The sequence below is a fragment of the Gossypium arboreum genome, chromosome 5 (genome assembly GCF_025698485.1).
Source record: "Gossypium arboreum isolate Shixiya-1 chromosome 5, ASM2569848v2, whole genome shotgun sequence".
In the NCBI taxonomy this organism is placed as follows: domain Eukaryota; kingdom Viridiplantae; phylum Streptophyta; class Magnoliopsida; order Malvales; family Malvaceae; genus Gossypium; species Gossypium arboreum.
Window position 1 is genome coordinate 91053570 of NC_069074.1, and position 20164 is coordinate 91073733.

At 33.4% G+C, this 20164-nt stretch overlaps 2 protein-coding genes across 2 annotated transcripts; one reads left to right on the forward strand and one right to left on the reverse strand.

Annotated features, from left to right (window-relative positions):
* Positions 1-9204: 9204 nt before the first annotated feature.
* Positions 9205-11502, forward strand: LOC108452347 (pectate lyase-like). Its single transcript, XM_053029159.1, has 4 exons — positions 9205-9583; positions 9998-10700; positions 10784-11026; positions 11157-11502. Exons 1-4 carry the CDS (start codon positions 9393-9395, stop codon positions 11382-11384), a joined length of 1365 nt encoding a protein of 454 aa, XP_052885119.1. The 5' UTR covers positions 9205-9392; the 3' UTR covers positions 11385-11502.
* A 516-nt stretch (positions 11503-12018) lies between these two features.
* LOC108451476 (uncharacterized) lies at positions 12019-17355 on the reverse strand. The gene is made up of 11 exons (XM_017749161.1): positions 17060-17355; positions 16471-16963; positions 16246-16383; positions 16051-16173; positions 15674-15868; positions 15385-15488; positions 14802-15225; positions 14553-14740; positions 12777-12971; positions 12556-12680; positions 12019-12068 (listed from the first exon to the last, which is right to left on the reverse strand). The coding sequence occupies exons 1-11, from the start codon at positions 17353-17355 to the stop codon at positions 12019-12021; spliced, it is 2331 nt and encodes a 776-aa protein (XP_017604650.1).
* Between the last annotated feature and the right edge of the window lie 2809 nt (positions 17356-20164).

Genomic DNA, 20164 nt, shown 5'->3' on the forward strand with positions numbered 1-20164 from the left:
AAGAAACTGTAAGCAGTATTTAGATAGGATTATGGCTATGGTAAATAGCATAAGGCTCTTTGGAGAGTAGTTTAGTGAAGCTAGAATAGTGGAGAAGGTGATCTCAACCTTACCTGAGAGGTATAAGGCAAAAATATCTTCCCTTGAAGATTCAAGGGACCTGACCAGCATCTCCTTGACAGAGGTGATCAATGCTCTTTATGCTCAAGAGTAAAGAAGAGCCAGTAGACTGGAGAAGCATCAAGAAGGTGCATTCCAAGCCAAAAATAAGCCTACCTCGAGCACCTTTACCTACAAAGGAAAAAAGACCTGGATAGACAAGCCTAAGACTGATGCTGTAAGAAGAAGGGACTAACCTTGTAGGAATTGCAAAAGGCCTAGTCATCTAGAGGCTAATTGCTGGTTTAGACCCGATGTGCAGTACCAATACTGCAAAAGGATGGGTCATGTTGAAAAGGTTTGCAAAAGCAAGGGCAGACCAAGGCAGAATCAACCACAATAGCCAAAGGCTGAAGCTCGAGTAGCAGAAGAGGGCAGTGACCATGAGGAGCAAGTATTTGCAGTTTCATGTTCAGCTGCTAAGGAGAAGGCCACAAAGGGATGGGTTATAGACAGTGGTTGCACAAATCACATGACACTAGATGCTTCAATCTTCAAGTCAGTTGATAGAAGCTTCAAAAAAAAAGTGAATGTAGGAAATGGCCACTTCAACAAGGCAGAAGGCAAGAGAGATGTGCTGATAAGCACTCCCATATGTAACAAACTAGTTTTAAATGTTCTTTTGGTACCTGAAATTGATAGGAACCTACTCAGCATAGCTCAATTGCTTGAGAAGGGCTATACTGTGGTGTTCAAAGGCAATGAGTACCAAATCAGTGATCCAAGTGGATTCAAGCTCATGACAGTAGCCATGACAGATAAAAGCTTTGTTGTTGACTGGAACAAAGCCTCAGACTCAGCTTATACAGCTTCTATTGATGGATCCAAGGTTTGGCACGAAAGGCTTGGTCATGCCAACTACAGATTAATAGACCAGCTAAAAAAACAAGATTTGGTTGAGAAATTTATCAACTCAGTTGAAAAAGAAGAGATTTGTGAAGTATGTCAGCTAGGAAAGTAGGCCAGGTTTTCATTTCCTTCAAACAAGGCCTGGAGAGCCTCAGAAAGGCTACAACTTGTGCACACTGATGTGTGTGGCCCCATGAAAACTTAGTCATTGGATGGCAATAGGTATTTTATTCTTTTCATTGATGATTACTCAAGATACTATTAGATTTACTTCTTGAAGCACAAGTCAAAAGTTGCTTCTGTGTTTTGGAAGTTCAAAGCTGTTGCAGAAACTAAAACAAGTTGCAAGTTTAAGACCCTAAGGTCTGACAATGGAACTGAGTACACCTCAACTCAGTTTCAAGCCTTTTGTGATGAAGCAGGCATCAAACACCAGCTCACTAACACCTATACACCTCAACAAAATGGTGTTAGTGAAAGAAAGAATAGAAGCTTAATGGATATGGCCAGGTGAATGATGTTTGAGAAGAATTTACCCAAAACCTTGTGGGCTGAGGTAGTTAACACTGCTGTTGTAATACCCCTACCCGTATTCATTGCGGAATAAGTGCGAGGCATTCGAGTTTCTGAATTAAATTTTTTTATATTCAATATAGCCCCTTTATAAATATCTAACCTTCCCTGCAATATTAAATCGAGACCAATCCACATCAACCAAATCAATTCAACATATTTTCAAGATAAATTCATGCATATTTATAAGATAACGTCATCACATATCTAAAACCAGGTTTGTTAACCATACTAATGGCTAACTTTACATTCATTTCACGTTAACATTTACTTTGTTAGCTTATACATGCCATTGATTTCCAAAATAAAGTTTCTTTATATACCGAAATCCTAAGGTTGACAGTGTGATGTGTCTCCGACCAAATCCGACCTCCGGGCTCTTAACAATACAAAACAGGGAAAAAGGAAACGGGGTAAGCACTTTGTGCTTAGTAAGCTCATGTAACAAGAATTATACTTACCTAATATTTTCAATACAATATAATAAACATTCATATATCCATTCAATGCATTATTACCCTAACATGCACAAACTCAACATTCAAGTTAGTACAATAATTTCCATGTATCAATAATATATATACCATGATTCTTTGAGCTCGTCAATACCATGATTTCCATTTCCTTGTTATTTTTCCATATTTATCCCGTTGAATTTATCGAATTTCGATGGATTTTCAGAGGTACACATTTATTGTACAATTCGGGTCCGTCAATTCATATTCATGTGCACATATCCATTTCAGAGAGCACACTCGAGAACCTCAACCTTGCGTGGGATTACCAATCCAAAGCTAAATCGCAATATAAACTCATAGAGTATTGTCGGGATTACCACCAAAGCTAAATCCCGCAACGACAATTACTCTAATGAGCTTGGATCTCAATTACCAGTCAAAGCTAAATTCAGACCCTAATTGATTACCGTCCGGCTAAATCCATTTTACACATATTCTTGGAGGGCTATATCAGATAGGATCACCCGTCCGGGCTAGATCCTTTTATCGTCAATTCCTTTTCAGAGATCCATCGAATTTTCCTTTCATTCAAACGGGATTTCTTCCCATTTTATCAAATATATCAAAGTTTCATAAATTTCCATATAATAAACATTCAAATCATATTCATATAAAAAACATGCATTTCAAGCATTTAAGAATATAATTCAAGTTACACGAACTTACTTTGATACTTGTTTGTAAACAATAAAAGTCTACTAATCCCGAACTTTTTCCTTTCCTCGATCTAGCTTCGTATTTGAATCTTCCAGATCTAAATAAATAAATTTAATTATCAATTTAATACATTTCATGTTCATATGCAACATTCTCTATAATTCAACTATTATTTATAGTTCATTCAAAGCTGTCTACTTGAGATATAGTCACTAAATTATTTATAACTTGAGCTACGGAACTCCAAATTAAGATCCGTTAATTTTCCCTGAAACTAGACTCATATATATTTTTACTGTAAAATTTTTAGAATTTTTTGTGTAGCCAATAAGTACAGTTTATTCTTTAAAGTCACCCCTGTTCTGCTGTCGACAGTTCTGACCCTTCTTCACTAAAAATTAATTATCTCTTCATACAAAATTCAAATGATGTTCTCGTTTGTTTCTCTTAAAAATAGACTTATTAAGGATTCTATAAATATAAATTTAAGCCCATAATTGTTTTTCTTCAATTTTTTATGATTTTTCAAATTCAGAACAGGGGAACCCGAATTCATTCTGACCTTGTCTCACAAAATTCATTATATCTCAAAATTTACAAATCCATTGCTTACACTATTTCTTCTATGAGAAACTAGACTCAATAAGCTTTAATGCCATTTTTTATAATCTTCTAATTCGATTTTTAAAATGTATGGTAATTTTTCAAAGTTAGTCTACTGCTGCTGTCCAAACTGTTTTTGTGCAAGCTATTTATTACCATTTTCCCCCTAAGCTTGTAATAAATGATAATTTCGTCCCTACTCAATTAGCCTCTCAATTGAGCTGATTTTTCTCAATTAACATTTTATTCTATCACCTTAAACTAGTTTACAACCTTTAGGAATCATAATTTCAGCAATAGACTTTAATTCCAAGCATTTTCACAATTAGGTCCTAAAAATCAATTTCTATTGAAATTACCTAATAAAATCATCTCATAAACAAATTAAAGCTTTAATTTAATTATATTTCATCATAAACTTACAACACTCAACCATGGTGACTTTCAATTTCATCCATGAAATCAAAAACTAATGAATTTAATAGTAGGACCTAGTTGTAAAAGTCTTAGAAACACAAAAATTACAAGAAAAAGGCAAGGATTAACTCACTTGGTGCAAAAATTATGAAATATCAGCTTAGAGAACCCTCCTATGGCATTTTTAGCTTCTGGAATTGAAGAGAAATGAAGAGAAATCTAGATATTTCCTATTTAGTCCTAGCTTTATTTAGTTAATTTTGCAATATTTCAATTTTACCCTTAATTTATCAATTTTTCTGCTGATTTCATACCCTTGCTGTCCAGCCCAAATAACTTTTGGGTCTAATTGCCTTTTAAATCCTTTCTCATTAGACTCTTAAGCTATTTAATCACTCTAGCAACTTTTACACCTATTACAATTTAGTCCTTTTCATTTAATTGACTACCCAAACATTAAAATTTCCTAACGAAATTTTAATACCACATTAATAACATTTCATAAATATTTATAAAATTATTTTTGACTCGGTTTTACGAGATAGAGGTCTCGATACCTTATTTTTACCCAATTTCTTCAATAATTTCTTTTTCTATCTAATCACTAAATTGGTAAAATTTTTCTATCAATATTTTCATACGATTTTCCTATCATATCAATTTTCAAGCAAAAATATTGAAATAAATTTCTCTTTAAATCGGATCTATGGTTACGAAACCATTGTTCCGATAACCTTGAATTTAGGCCATTACAGCTGTTTACATCCAAAACAGGCTCCCAACCAAGGCTTTGGCTCACAAAACTCCATTTGAGGATTGGTTTAGATTCAAGCCATCATTGGCTCACTTGAGGGTTTTTGGTTGCATATGCTAGGCATATGTCCCAGTTGTGAAAAGAGACAAACTGGAAAAAAAAACTCAACTTGGCATTCTGGTGGGCTACAGCACAATAAAAAAAGGCTATAGGATCCTGGATCCTTCAGTAAACAAGGTGCTTGTAAGTAGAGATGTGGTATTCGATGAGAAGTCAAACTAGAATTGGGAGAAGAATGAGTCAGAGGCAATTTTTGAAGACCTTGTAGCAGATCAGACTGAATCTGATCAGAATGATCCTGAAATGGACTTTGGTGATGAGCCTATCAAGGCCACTAGATCATTGTCTGACATTTATCAAAGAGTTCAAGTAGCCATAGTGGAACCAAGCTGCTTTGAAGAGGCTGAATTTCAGCAAGGCTGGAAACAGGCAATGGCTGATGAAGTCGGTATGATTGAGAAGAATCAGACTTGGGAACTAGTTGAAAAACCAGTCAACAGGAAGATCATTGGAGTGAAATGGGTCTATCGAGCCAAACAGAATATTGATGGAAGTTTGAACAAGTTGAAAGCAAGGCTAGTTGTGAAGGGGTTTAGCCAAAAGTATGGCATAGACTATCTAGAAACCTTTGCACCAGTGGCCAGGCTTAACACCATCAAGCTGCTGGTGGCTTTAGCAGCACAAATACAGTGGAAAGTCCACCAACTCAATGTGAAGTCAGCTTTCCTCAATGGTTTCCTTGAAAAGGAAATTTATGTCGAGTAGCCTCAAAGTTTTGAAGTGGCTAGTAAAGAACACATGGTGTACAGGCTGAGGAAAGCCTTATATGGCTTGAAACAAGCACCTAGAGCTTGGTACAGTAGAATAGATGGCTACCTAGCTAGCCTTGGATTTGAAAGAAGTATCAGTGAGCCTACTTTGTATGTCATGAAAGAAGATGATGAAACATAGCTTATTGTGTCTGTATATGTGGATGATTTGCTTGTAACAAGAGGGGATCGAGCATTGCTAGCTGATTTCAAAGCTAAAATGGAAAAAATGTTTGAAATGTCTGACCTGGGATAAATGTCCTACTTTCTTGGCATGGAAGTGACTCAAACTCAGGAAGAAATCTTTTTAAGTCAGAAAACTTTTGCTATGACGATTTTGAAAAAGTTCTCAATGTAGAATTGCAAAACAACAGGCACAACAGTTGCTGTTGGAGAGAAACTATCAAGCCAAAGTAATTCTGGGAAGGTTTGTGAGTCAACCTATAGGAGACTAGTTGGATGTTTGCTGTATTTAACTGCCACTAGACCAGATATCATGTTTGCTGTGAGTTTGCTTTCAAGATTCATGCATTGTTGCAATGAGAATCACTTTTGTGCTGCCAAAAGGGTGCTTAGATACATCAAAGGTACACTGAATCATGAAATGCTATTCAACAAGGCTGAAAGTTTGAAACTGGTTGGCTATACTGATAGTGACTAGGTTGGTTTGATAGATGACATGAAGAGCACATCAGGGTATGTTTTCACCCTTGGTTCAGCTATCTTTTGCTGGAGTTCAAAGAACTAAAATGTTGTTGCTCAGTCAACTACTGTGGCAGAATATGTGGCAGCTACAAAAGCTATCAACCAAGCCATTTGGCTAAGGAAGATCTTGGCTGATTTGAATCAACACCAAAGGGAAGCAACATAGATCATGTGTAACAACCAATCTGCTGTTGCAATTGTAAAGAATTCGGTGTTCCATGAAAGGACTGAACACTTTAACATCAAGCTTCATGTTGTTAGAGAGATAGAGTAAGCACAAGAAGTGAAATTGGTTCATTGCAGTTCTGAAGAACAAGTTGCTGACATTTTGACAAAGCCCTTTAGTGTGTCAAGATTCGTAGTGTTAAGTAGGCAAATGGGAGTTTGCAGCATGGAAGCCAATGATGAGTGTTGAAGTTGGCCTCTATGCAGCTCATGCAGCCAAGGAAGCAGCATATACAATCGAGCCACGCATGCACCGGGTGAGAAACTGTGCTGTTGACCTTTCTCTATTATGTTTTGGTTACTTCAAACTGACATTTTGTAATTTAGTTTATTTTGAACCAAGTTGGTATGATGTTTGATGTAATTAGGTAGTGATTGAGCTGAAAATCAGTTTTGTTCTTGTGTACAAGTTAATTTATCAAGTTTCAATGTATTTCTAGTGGTGTTAGGTGAAAGTTTAGGTAAAATTTGCTTGTATTAACTAGCTTATGTCTCATATATGTAATGGCACTATACCAAACGTTATAATTAATGAAATTCATCAGATTTTCATCCATATACTCTATCTTTTCTTTGTTTTTCAATTCTGTTCTGTTTTTAAGCTCAAATTCTACTTGATTGTTTGGCAAGTATCGAGCCTTGTTGCTCAAGCTTGTGTCAAACCAGCTTCTTCCTTGTTCATAACACCAACATATTCATATTCCACAAAAATACAAATGAACTATCACTATTGAACCCTCAACCTGTGGTGTATTTGCAAGAGCCATAAGTCCCATTGAACACGAAGAACACAGCGATTTTCTAATGGAATACTCGAAACCTCAGCTTTTTCCTCGACCTTTAGCAACAGAGTCTTAACTTGACCTTTACCAATGCCTCACTAGAACTAGGATTTGTCATCTTTATCATTTTCTTGGCTCTCTATTGCAAGCCCAACGATGGGCGAATCGTTCGTTATATCGATCTTGTTGCTACTGCTTTCAATTTTTTGTTCTCAGATTCTTCCAAAAAATTAAGAACAATGAAAGAAAAAAGATAAAAAAAAAATCAAAACCCGATTTTTATAAATCTTTGATAATAAAAAAAGGAAAGTGAAAAATGGCTCATTTGATAATTAATAAGGTAGTGATTAAATAATCAATATATTATGCCATCCAAGGATTGAATTAAAACAAAACACAAATTTGAAGGAGTGAATACACAAACAACTAGCATTTGTTTTACAAGTGATTGATTCAGTCATGTTTCGATAACATTGGCCAACTTTGATAAAATTCAAGTTCATGAATCAAAATGGCAGATCTAGTTGTCCAATTTAAGGACCAAAATAGATAAAAAAAAATATAGATACCAAAATGAATCTAATTACTAAATTTATGGACTAAAAATTTATATTATCCCTAAAATATAATATCGAAGTTTCTTATAGTACATCTTTCAAAAAAATCTTGATGGTAGAATCTAGTTTATGGAAAGAAGAATTGTAAATAAAAAATTTACAGGAATTAAATTCTAGAAAATAAAATAAAAAAGATTAAATTTCAAATGTACGAAGTATAGAGACATAGTTGTTTGGAATGGAATGAACTTGAGAACCATTACGAATCGATTGAACTAAGCTAAAAAAAAAAAACTTATTGAACCAATTTTTATTTTTTATGATTTCGGTCCAATGACCTTGTCATTACGGAAACAACTACTCAATGCTCGTCTAATGTTCTTATCATTAGTGTGTTATCCTCATAGGATATTCTTAATCTTTTTGAGATAATATCAGTTCTCCCAATATGATCTTATTTTATCTCACGGTGACCATTACATTTTTCTTCAAGAAAAGTCAATCACTATCAAATAGTGATTAAGTCATCCATCACAAAGATGGACGACTCGTGGTCACGTTTACTTTTTATCAACCATATAATGCCAACAAGGGGATATCAATACCCAAGTTTTGGGCTATGAATTCTACTATTGTGAATGACGCTAACGCACTAGCTTTCGGTTCCTTATCTATTTGAACTCAGATTTTTGCTTACAACAAAGTGCACGAATCACGCAGACATAGTCCGCTATCCATTCAGGATTTAGGTATGTCATACGGTGAATGTCACAAGTGAATAAATCTATAAATGGATTTAGGATTTATTCTGCTTGGGTCATGCCCGATATACTGTTAGTCCAGTCAGCCACATCTATATTTCTATCTTCTGGGAGTCATCCGTTCCGATACCCAAGACAAAACATCTCTGCAATTGAACTTGATAGACGACATATTAATCTTTCAATCGATTTACTCATTTTCGATTAGACTAAGGATATATGAAACATACATATTTTCGTATATATTATGATGATATGATTTTTCAAAGGCTTTACAAGAAATGGAAGTCTTAAAAGAATAGCACATTTTCATGATAAATATATATATTTTTATATTATACACTCATTACTGAGTTCGAGTAACCGCTTAGATAGCCAATTATGCATAGAAACTTTGATCCTGCCCAATTGTTTCTTAATAGATTTAATGTTTCCTTTTGGGATTTTGAAGAAAAAGTGGTATGATGTGGAATAATCGAATATTTTTTGTTGACAGTTGTGTAAGTTGTGAATGGATTGTTGAATTTTTTGTTCAATCCATGCCAACCTTTACAATAAAAAGGAAAAACATTTCTATTTTAAATGACAGTTAGATTTTAGTGCTCAAAATGGTTAAGTTATTAATGGTTTTGCCAATTGGCGACCTAAGATTTCCATGATTAGAGATGTGGGTTAAAATTTTTTTGGTTTCGTATTGGTTGATAATTTTGTAATGAGAATGCTTACCATTCAATGCTCTTTAATTTAAGAACTATACAGTTACATGGATAGTTTATATAACGGTAAACTCACCGCTTATCAAAATCAAGGCTTTAGCCGACCAAAGTCGGCAACTTAGAGTACTAGATATTTAGGTTTTAACCCTTTTTATATAGTTTTAAAACCTAGGCCCTACCATATCACCTAGATAATTATACCAAGAAAATATCCTAATAAGGAGAAACATATAGAAAGGGAACAACAATGGAGGTAACTATGCTAAGGGTTGTTTTCCTCTTTTCTTTTTTCACCTTAATTCCAAAGCTATGGGCAAATATTGCTGAATTTGATGATTTTTGGAAGCAACGTGAAGAAGAAGCCTGGAATATTGCTCTAACAGCTTATGAACCGAGCCCAGAAAATGTTACCAGTCACCTGAACTATCATGTTAACAAGTAAATTATAACTTTCTATTTTATCTCTCTTTTCTCATTTTTTTAATATAAAAAAAGGTCATACATTTTACATAAAGAAAATAAATTACACATACTGAAATTTGAAATATAGACCCTTGAATGTAACTACATGGACTAACTAAGCCAAACTCTTAGTTACTCTTGTTTCCATTAGTGTATTTGTCAAATAGCAATCTATCATATTTGTATTTTGGACCATTAACTCTTAGCGAGTTGTAATAATCATACGCCTTTAGCTTAATGATAAAAATATCATTATTTATATGGATGAAAGCCAATGGTTCCAATGTTAGTTCCCTTAACTATTTACCATCTCCTGAAACTTTCTTAATTTGTATGTTAAATGCAGGCATTATATATTATATTAGATAATTTGTTGATAATTTGTTGCAGGGTTCTTGAAAAAACTATGTCCAATCAACCCTTAGAATTTAAGGATGTTATTACTAATAGCACGAGAAGATCCTTGAGGGGTAAACATAAGAAGTATACCGGTCCATGCATGGCGATCAATCCAATTGATAGGTGCTGGAGATGCAAGAAGAACTGGGCCAAGAATCGCAAAAGACTAGCTAAGTGTGTCCTTGGTTTTGGCCACAAAACTCGTGGAGGGAAAAAGGGAGAATATTATTTGGTTACCGATAATTCTGATGATGATGTCGTAAATCCTAAACCAGGAACTTTACGTCACGCTGTGATTCAAAAGAGACCATTATGGATAATTTTTGCTCATGATATGAACATTAAATTATCAAAAGAACTAATGGTTCAAAGCCATAAGACAATTGATGGTCGTGGAGTAAATGTTCATATAGCATATGGATGTGGCATTACACTTCAATTTGTGCACAATGTCATAATTCATAACATTCACATTCATCGCGTTGTTAGAAGTAGTGGTGGCCTAATAAGGGACTCTGAAGATCATTATGGTTATCGCACAGTCGGCGATGGAGATGGGATTTCCATATTCGGGTCATCAAAGATTTGGCTTGATCATATTTCCATGTCTGAATGTCAAGACGGGCTCATTGATGCAATACAAGGTTCCACTGCCATCACCATCTCAAATTGCCATTTCACCCATCATGATCATGTAAGATTTACCTTAAAATACTCAACATGGTACACATTTTGTAATCTAGTTTTCAACTAAACATTCTTGGATTTTTCTTTCAGGTGATCTTGTTAGGGGCAAGTGATACCTATTCTAAAGATCAATATATGCAAGTCACACTTGCATTCAACCATTTTGGCAAGGAATTGATACAAAGAATGCCTAGATGTCGATGGGGATACTTTCATGTCGTCAACAACGACTACACTCATTGGAAATTGTATGCCATTGGTGGTAGCACGCATCCCACCATTATTAGCCAAGGCAATAGGTTCATTGCTCCAGATGACCCCTTAACTAAAGAGGTAAATGAAAATATAACAAATTAATTGGTAATTAACATATATTAATTTTATATCGTAGGAAGCACAATGCAACTGAAAATGTACCTATGGTTATACCACTAAATTGTTTTTGTTCAATACATTTCTATAGATAACCCATAGGAACTATGCACCAGAGTCAGAATGGAGGAACTGGATATGGAGATCAGAAGGAGATCGGTTCATGAATGGAGCATTTTTTGTAACATCTGGGCCACCATCACCTCCCCATTTGAAATTAAAAAAGAAGGATATAATTAAAGCTAAGCCTGCAATATTTGTTGGAAGACTCACCAAATTCTCTGGGACTCTTAAATGTAAAGAAGGAGTTAAGTGTTAGAAATAACTCTTAATTCTACTGAATATGACGGTATTATTGCAAGTTTAAACACATAATAAGAATGATTGTATTATTGCATCTTTAATCAAATAATATTTAAAAATCAAACATTTTAAAATGTTATGTCATCTAAATTAAAGCAAAATACTATATACATGTAAAAATTATCGATAAAATAGCATAGCAATCCTTATACTATATTTCGAATTGCATTTTAATCTCTCTGTTGAAAAACTGAAAATTTCGATCTTTTCTACGTTAGATGAACTAAAATAGTCTATTCATTAAAAATTTGCCTTAAAACATTCATATTGAAACGTTGAAAGGTTGAATTATTTATAAATAAATCTTTATATTATTCGCTAAATCTCTTGTCGTTATTTAAATTTACATTTCAATCAATGATGTTTTAATATTGACGAAACCTTGTAACTTATGACAATTTAGTCACCATTAGAAGTGTATTCGCAGGAGCCATGAGTCTCATTGAACGCAAACAACACGGCGGTTTTCTGATGTTATACTCGAAACCTCTTAACTTGACCCGTAGCAATGCCTCACCAGAACTAGGAGTCGTCATCTCCATCATTTTCTTGGCTCTCCATTGCAAGCCCGACAATGGGCGAATCGTTGGTTATATCGATCTTGTTGCTGCTGCTTTCAGTTTCTTGTTCTCAGATTCTTCTAAAAACAAATCAAGAACAATGAAAGAAAAAGATAAAGAAAATCAAAACCCAGTTTTTATAAATCATTGATAATCAAAAAGGAAAGTGAAAAGTGAAACATTAATCATCAAAATATAAATTTAAACAAACATTATGATATGACATTAGTGAAAAGTGAAACATTAATGATTTATTATAATATGATATGATATATGATTCTGAAAACATGACATTATGATCTGATTTGTGTTTTTAGAATATGACATTTTGATATAATATATGTTCCCGTATAAGTAAAATATTGTGTTGATACTTACATTTGTGTTTGTTATAAATAAATTTTTTTTTTTGGTTTAGTCAAACTATTCTATTTAAAAGCAATAGAATAGTAGTTCCAGTTAAACAATACAATTGTCACAAAAGCCAAAATAACATGAAAACTAGACATTCCAATCAGTAATCTAACATTCATCACGACGCCTTGAACATAACCTTACGATTAATACCTATTGACGCTAATGTTTCTGCCATTTCATTGCCATGCTGGTCTGCTTTTGAAAATGCTACCTCACCCACACATGCTAGTCTCCTTTCCATATCATCAACTGTAGTTTGTTGTGACCAAGGTCTCCTGTCTTTGTTCAATAATCAATTATACGCCACCAGTGACCCAATTTCAACAATAATCAAACCAGTTCCTCTCCACCCTATCTCAATTATTACATACAAAGATGTAATTATTGCTCCTAATTCAGTTGAATCTGCATTAATGGCATCACATGGTCCCGAGAATAAAGCTCTTACATTTCCTTCCTTGTCTCCACAGCCCATAGCTTCCTCAGTTGCCATTCCGCTTACGTTAAACTTCAGCCACCCATGAGGAGGATAACGCCAACCCAGTGTAACAGGTTTGGAATCGAACCTGCACTTAGACAGACTTAACCACCATAATCTCTCTTGTACCATACAAGGGACTTAAAAAATACTGTTTGTTTAATACATTTTAGGTGATCTTCAGACTTAAGACTAGGAGGTGACTTCGGAGCTCAGTTCACACAATTCGGTATAAATTTGTTTTAGGTTTAAATTTTAGATTTTAATTTGTTTTGGAAGGTCAAATCTTGGTTTTGGTATTTGTTTTTGTGGACATATTATTTATTGCTCGTAAACTCACCTAATGTGACATAACTGATGGAACCCTATGTTTTTAAGGGATAAGAGTTTTTAAAGAATTTTTTTCGCCGTAAGATTTTGAAATTAATTATGTCATTTACAACTCAATTGGTTAAAAATTCGGGATTGTTTTTATAATAATAATAAAAAAACTAAGTTTTCTATATTTATGATATTTGGACTATGTTTCGGATTTGATATTGGTTTTGGATTTTGTTATTTGGCTTAAGTTTTCTACACCTTTTTTGTTAAGTTAAAGAAAAGTTTAGTCTTTAAAATTAAACAAAATATGGGTTATCCGCCACGAATTTGAAATAAGTTTTACCTAAATCCACAATGAAAGTTTTAGAATATGAACAACCAGTAAATTATACGTTTTTTTTCTAACCTAAATCACGGTTCTTGAATTAGCTACTCCAAAATTTTTGCTGCAAATCTGAGTATTGAATTAAGCCTTTTTTTTTTCATAAAATTAATTGACTTTTCATAAAATTAATTGACGCGTGATTTCACAAGGAGTTTGTAAGTGTTTTGCTGAAAATAATATTTTCAGAATTCACAATTTCTAAAATTTTTCAATTTTTCGGGTTTTTGGAATAAACTAATGTAATTTCTTTAAATTCAATCATAACGTCTAGGCCGGATTTGGGATGTTACATATATTTTATTTTTATTTTAATTATTATCATATAATTATATTAATTATTAATGTTTATTAATGTTTAATTATAAATTCAGGGATTTTTAGGTTTTGAAAAACATATATGACAAACTTGAGCTCAGATCATCATGGGTTTAGGCTCAAATTGGTCTCAAACTTGTATTGTTTCAGGCTTAAGATTTTACAAACACAAATTTTTTTGAGCTCGAATCATTACAAACTCGAATTTTCTTGAACTTAAACTATTATCAACTTTATAATTGTTGGAGATGGAGGACTTCTTATCTATTCATCATTTCTTTTTAAATGTAGCTTTGATTGATATAAATCAACATATAATGATTAGATGATTAAAAATTATTAATAATTGTGTGATTATTTTGTAATTTTTATAATCTGAGTTAAATTCAACACTCTTTCTTCTCCATCCTCTAATATTATAAAAATAATAATAAATAAATACTATAATAATTTTATACAAAATTTAAAAAATAGGAAAAATTGTCTATCTATAGCCCAAAATCAAATAATTAGATATAATTTCCTATAAAAAACAAAGCCAAAATAACAAAAAGGGTTAAAATGACAGGCATCCATGGCCGCATCTTTTGCTTACCCCGATTTCGAATAGGAGGGGGAATAGATGTTACTTTGGTTTGTTTCAAAAACTTTGATACCTTTTGAGGCGTTCCCGTAGTAGCCACCATGGGTTTCTCTTTGTTTTCGGTTTCTTTCGAAGTTTCAGCAAGAGTTTCAGAAGTCGGACAAGCAGATACAGCTTCATCTTCAATGCCCGTGTCACCGGCTGTTGCGACGGCTTTTTGGTTTTCCTTATTCTTTGCCCTCTTTTCCCGTTTCTGAAGAACGAAAAAGGTTTTCAGCTTCTTTCGCAGCTCGGCTAGCCTCTCGAGCTTCAACCTTCTCTGCCTTTTGCCTCTTCCTTTCTTGTGCTTCCTCAGCTTTAGCTATCTCCTCCAACTGGCGTTGCTCCTTTAACTTAGCCGCTTCCTCTTCCTTTCTCAATTCCTCTGCCTTCCTGTCCGATTCGTCCGCCTCCTTTGTTCTCTCCGGCTTCTCTTCTTCAGCCTCTTCGATTTTATACCCATTAGAAGCAGTTGTTGAAACACTTTCTGGAGGAGCAGATTTCATAAACATCTTTTGCTCCACAACCTTTTCCGCAAGTACCTTTTCAGCTTTTGCCACCGCCACTAACTCTTGTGTTCGATCTTCCAAAGTTAAGCCGGACATTGTATGATCCACGAGCGCTCTTCCATTTACTGCTCGATGAATTACAGGAGGCACTTCACCAGGACCAAGTGCACGGCCATCTAATGTCCTCAGTCTTCAAAGTGTGCTCCTTTCATTGCATCTAACATATTCTTTTCGGAATTCATCATTGTTATTCCATAAGTCCATAAATTTCTCCACCTGGACCACCAACTGTTTAGATCAAATATTGTACAAAATTTTTTATTTCGAAGAAATAAAACAAATGCACGACCTCACCTGGTTAATGCAAAAATTTTGGAGTGCCACTTTATCCCCTTTCCAACCCAACTCATTCGCTTTAATAAAATCATCCCTGTACTGCCGAAAGTGTTGGTTCTGCAAAATTCAAACAAGAGTAGCGTCGGTATATCTTTATCGGTACTTAGTTTATCAGTTTCAAAGAGCAATAGATTCAATCAGAACCAGAACGAAAATGCAGGTTTGTCTATGAGTCTCGGATATGATAAAGTGTCCAACACGATTATGTTCATTCACTCTAAGCTTACAGAATTTAAAAGTACCTTCTCATATAATTGTTTCTTCAAACTTTGAAGCTGTGCATACGCTTCTTCTTGGTTGTCATCTGCAGCTTTGAGCAGGTACAGCGATTCGCTTAACTTTTCGGTTTCGTTATAGTATTTTCTCTTAGTTACCTCAGTGATCGCCACAGCGTTTATGAGGTTGGCTCTCAATTGGTCAGCTTCCTTCTTTAAAGACTACAGAAACAGAAGAATCTAGTAAGCAACCAAAAGCCGTATTCAAATACGTGTTTTTGAAAGGTTGTTTTTGGATTATATCCATCATCATACCCAAATTAGATTCTCATACTCGTATTCAAATATATACTTTTAAAGATTCATGGTTCCAACAGGTAACAAAGCAGATGTATATATAATACCTTCAGACGCTCTTTCCGGTCCAAACCTTGTTGATTTTCGTCCTGTCTACTCATGGTAGATGACAGCTTTTCATCCTTTAGCGGTAGAGTTTGGTGTTGCATTGTCCATTCCATGTTTCGTATCTGCTTACAAAGTATATAATTAGAACAAATAATCACATCATCCTCTTCCATAAAAGACTGAAAACAGGTTACCTTGACTTCAATATCTTCAATATCAATCACGGTTTGCATCCACTCTATTTCCTGACATTTGGACCTATGCAAGTCTCGAGCCACTTGTTCTTGAAATACAGCATCACTAAAATCATTGCGATATTCCTCACAAGTAACCTATCGGTAGGGCATTTAATCAAACCATAACAATATAAACAAGTGATTAAAGAATTTAATGAAAAATAAAAACACTTAGTTACATACCCACGTGCTTTGCATATCGATATGAATCATATGTCGAATTCGAATCTTCTCATCAACCTTATTTTGAGCAAGTCTTATCATTACTTTCAACCTTTCATCGTAGTTTCTCGGGACCCTGATCATGTTGTTGAACGGTGTTTCCCTTTCAGCCTTGTCGTCGAAACTACCAAACTGAATTCCTCCGTTTGTGACACCACAAGTTTTCTCTGCAGGATTACTTTCTACAACCGCTATAGAATCAGAACTAACATTCGTTTCCGATTTCAAACCCGAAACCACGTCCAAAGACTTACCAACCAGTTTGGAAGCCATCTCCAAATCAGCCAGATTACCATTATATTGATTACTTTGAACATCAACTACAAACGATATACCACCAACGGAGACTATAGGATTCGAACTAATGGAGTTAACAGAGACTTTATGTGTAGCATCATCATCCGTAGATACACCATTAACCAAATCATCGACTTTATCATCACTCTGTTCAACACTGGAATCAATAACAACAGCAGCTTCCGAAACAGATTGTTTAGATATACCATTAGCCAAACAATCATCTCCATCCCCTTATTTTTCTTTAACATACCCTCCTTTTTCTTCAACAGGTTTCAACACCTCCTGCTGATTCATAGTAATAGTAACCGAATCAGATTCGGATTTCACTTCGTGGTCTTCTTCGATAATGCAATTTCCATCCCATTCCACTACAACTCCATTATCGGAGTCCTTTCCATTTACGTTAACATAAACATCGGAGCCAACCTTAACGCTACTCGCGTTGGCGCCATTGCGAGGGTATCTCGTTTCATTCTCTTTCTCAGCTACAATATCCATCTCCGCGGCTGCATGCAACACCGTCACAGTCACCTCCGCTTTCGTCATATTCGCTCTACGTTAGAATCAAAACTTAAGCAAAGCAGAAACCAAATCGAAACTTACTGAAACACAAAAGGTAGAGCACAGATTAGATTAATAGAAATAATTGTTATCAACCTATTGTATTATATAGAGCTAAAAGAGAAAAAAATAATGGTTTGACTCCATATCAAACTCTTCAAAAGAAATTATCTTTTAATATTTACAGAAATTAATTATTTTTATTATTAAAATTTAAAACCTAATTTAGCTTAGAAGTTAAATTTAAATTATAAAAATAATTTTATTTTATAAATTCAAATTCTAATGTAATTACTTTAACACTTTCGGTGCTATTAGGAGATTTTATCAAATAAAAGATAGGAAAACTGACTCATGCTATATGTGGAATACTTAAAATTACCAAATGCATTCCAACAACTATAATATTAAAATGGGTCAACTATAAAAATAATCCCTTATAGTTGTTTAAATTTACATTTTAGTTACTAATATTTTAATTGTTATGATTTGGTCATTAACATTATGAATTATGATAATTTGGTCACTATTAGACAATGGACATCATGTCACTACAGGAAAATAGGGCTTTAGCGGCGTTTTTAGCGGCGTTTTATCAAAAAACGCCACAAAAATTGTAAAACACATAGCAATAGCGGCGTTTTAGTAAAAAACGCCGGAAAAAATAGAGCATTAGCGGCGCTTCTGGAAAAACGCCGCTAAAAACCAGAGCATTAGCGGCGCTTTTGGCAAAACGCCGCTAAAAACCAGAGCATTAGCGGCGCTTTTGGAAAAACACCGCTAAAAATCAGAGCATTAGCGGCGCTTTTGGTAAAACGCTGCTAAAAGTCATATAACCCCTAAACCCAAAAAAATCATAAACACTAATCTATAACCCCTAAAACAATAATTATTAAAATTTATGGTTATACAATATATTAAATATTTTCTTATATAATCGTAAAAGATATAGTATTGAATTTAAAATATCGAATTAATTATCATTATAGTTTATGGTTTATGGTTTAAGATATATGGTTTAGGGTTTAAGGTTTATGTGTTAACTATGGTTTAAGATATATAGTTTAGGGTTTAAGGTTTAAGAGTTAACTAGTATTTGAAGGTTTATGATGAATTATGGGTTTAGGGATTATGATTAATTAGGGTTTAATAGTTAGGGTTAGAGTTTAAGGTGTAAGGGTTTGGGGTTAAGGGTTAAGGGTTTAGAGTTTAGTGTTTATGGGATAGGGTTAAGAGGTTTAGGTTTAGATTAATTAGCATTTTTAATTTATATATTAAATGATTTCTTATATAATTGAAAAATAGATACATTACACCAAAACAAGTTTAATAATTAAAATATATTTAGAAAATCATTGATAATAAAAATAATATAATTATTTCATAATTACACTTTCTTATAGTTACTCTATATTATTACTTTTTCATTTTCCTTCTCTTTACCTTTTTCGCATGAATATTTTACTTTGACCAAATTGATTTTCTATAAACAAATCAAATAATATTTTACATGAAACAAGCATTCCTTAATGTTTTTCTTTTTCATAAAATTAATTTAACCCTTAATGTTTACTCATTTTATTATTTTGATCCATATTCTTTTTAGGATCATTTTGGCATACTTTTAGAATTTAGTTAAATTGCTTGCTTTTTATGAAAAAATTGACTAAACTATTAAAATTTTAATGACATTGACACAAGAGGTCAAGTGGCATTTTGCATATACTTCACCACTAATATGAATAAATATTCTAAAAGTTTTAAAATTTGTTGATTTTTAAATATTTTTTTAATTTTTATGATTTATACATGGACTACCATGTTAGTGGCCATATCAATGTCATTAAAATTTTTAATTCATCAGGTTTTTAATCTAAAAAGATACAACCTGACTAAAATTTAAAGGTTGAGGGTCAAAATAATCCCAAAACATAAGGGCCAAAGTAACAAAATAAATAAAAATTAAGGGTTAAATTTATCTTTATATCTTTAAAAACCTTTTATTACGTTAGTTTGGCTCACCCATTGTTTTTTTTAGTAAAAAAATGCCACTTGACCTACTGTGTCAATGTCATTAAAATTTTAATAGTTTAGTCAATTTTTTCATAAAATAGCAAGCAATTTAACTAAATTCTAAAAAGTATGCCAAAATGATCCCTAAAAAAGAATAAGGATCAAAATAATAAAATGAGTAAACATTAGGGGTTAAATTAATTTTTATGAAAAAAGAAAAACATTAAGGGAATGCTTGTTTCATGTAAAATATTGTTTGATTTGTTTATAGAAAATCAATTTGGTCAAAGTAAAATATTCATGCAGAAAAAGGTAAAGAGAAGGAAAATGAAAAAGTAATAATATAGAGTAACTATGAGAAAGTGTAATTATTAAATAATTATATTATTTTTTATTATCAATGATTTTCTAAATATATTTTTAATTATTTAAACCCAAAAATTAAAATTAAAATATGTCATTTAAAAAACACTATGAAAACGACATCGTCTTTTTTTCTTAAATTTCATCTTCTTCTGTTATGCCCGACACTTAGCCATTTCCTCCAAAATCCCAAAACAGATATCCCAAACGTTTAGCCATTTTCAATAAACCCCAAAATTGATTTCCCCAATTCTCTACATTTCCCTAATCCCTAAATTTCCCCCAAAATCCCTAAGTTTTTTTAATAGTTCTTCGCTTAAGTAAAGCCCTTATATTTAAAAAAATTCAATTTTTTCGTATTAGGAAAGCGATTCGCCGAGTTTTTCAAAGATCTAGAGTTTCACAATGTTGGAGAAGA

Bases quoted from the DNA above. Each gene is read 5' to 3' on its own strand.
- LOC108452347 (XM_053029159.1), top strand. From the start codon at position 9,393: ATGGAGGTAACTATGCTAAGGGTTGTTTTCCTCTTTTCTTTTTTCACC. The intron at 10,701-10,783 runs GTAAGATTTACC...TTTTTCTTTCAG, and splicing joins ATTTCACCCATCATGATCAT to GTGATCTTGTTAGGGGCAAG. The intron at 11,027-11,156 runs GTAAATGAAAAT...ACATTTCTATAG, and splicing joins ATGACCCCTTAACTAAAGAG to ATAACCCATAGGAACTATGC.
- LOC108451476 (XM_017749161.1), bottom strand. From the start codon at position 17,355: ATGACGAAAGCGGAGGTGACTGTGACGGTGTTGCATGCAGCCGCGGAG. The intron at 16,384-16,470 runs GTATGTAACTAA...CCCTACCGATAG, and splicing joins TCGATATGCAAAGCACGTGG to GTTACTTGTGAGGAATATCG. The intron at 16,174-16,245 runs GTAACCTGTTTT...CTTTGTAAGCAG, and splicing joins TTGAAGATATTGAAGTCAAG to ATACGAAACATGGAATGGAC.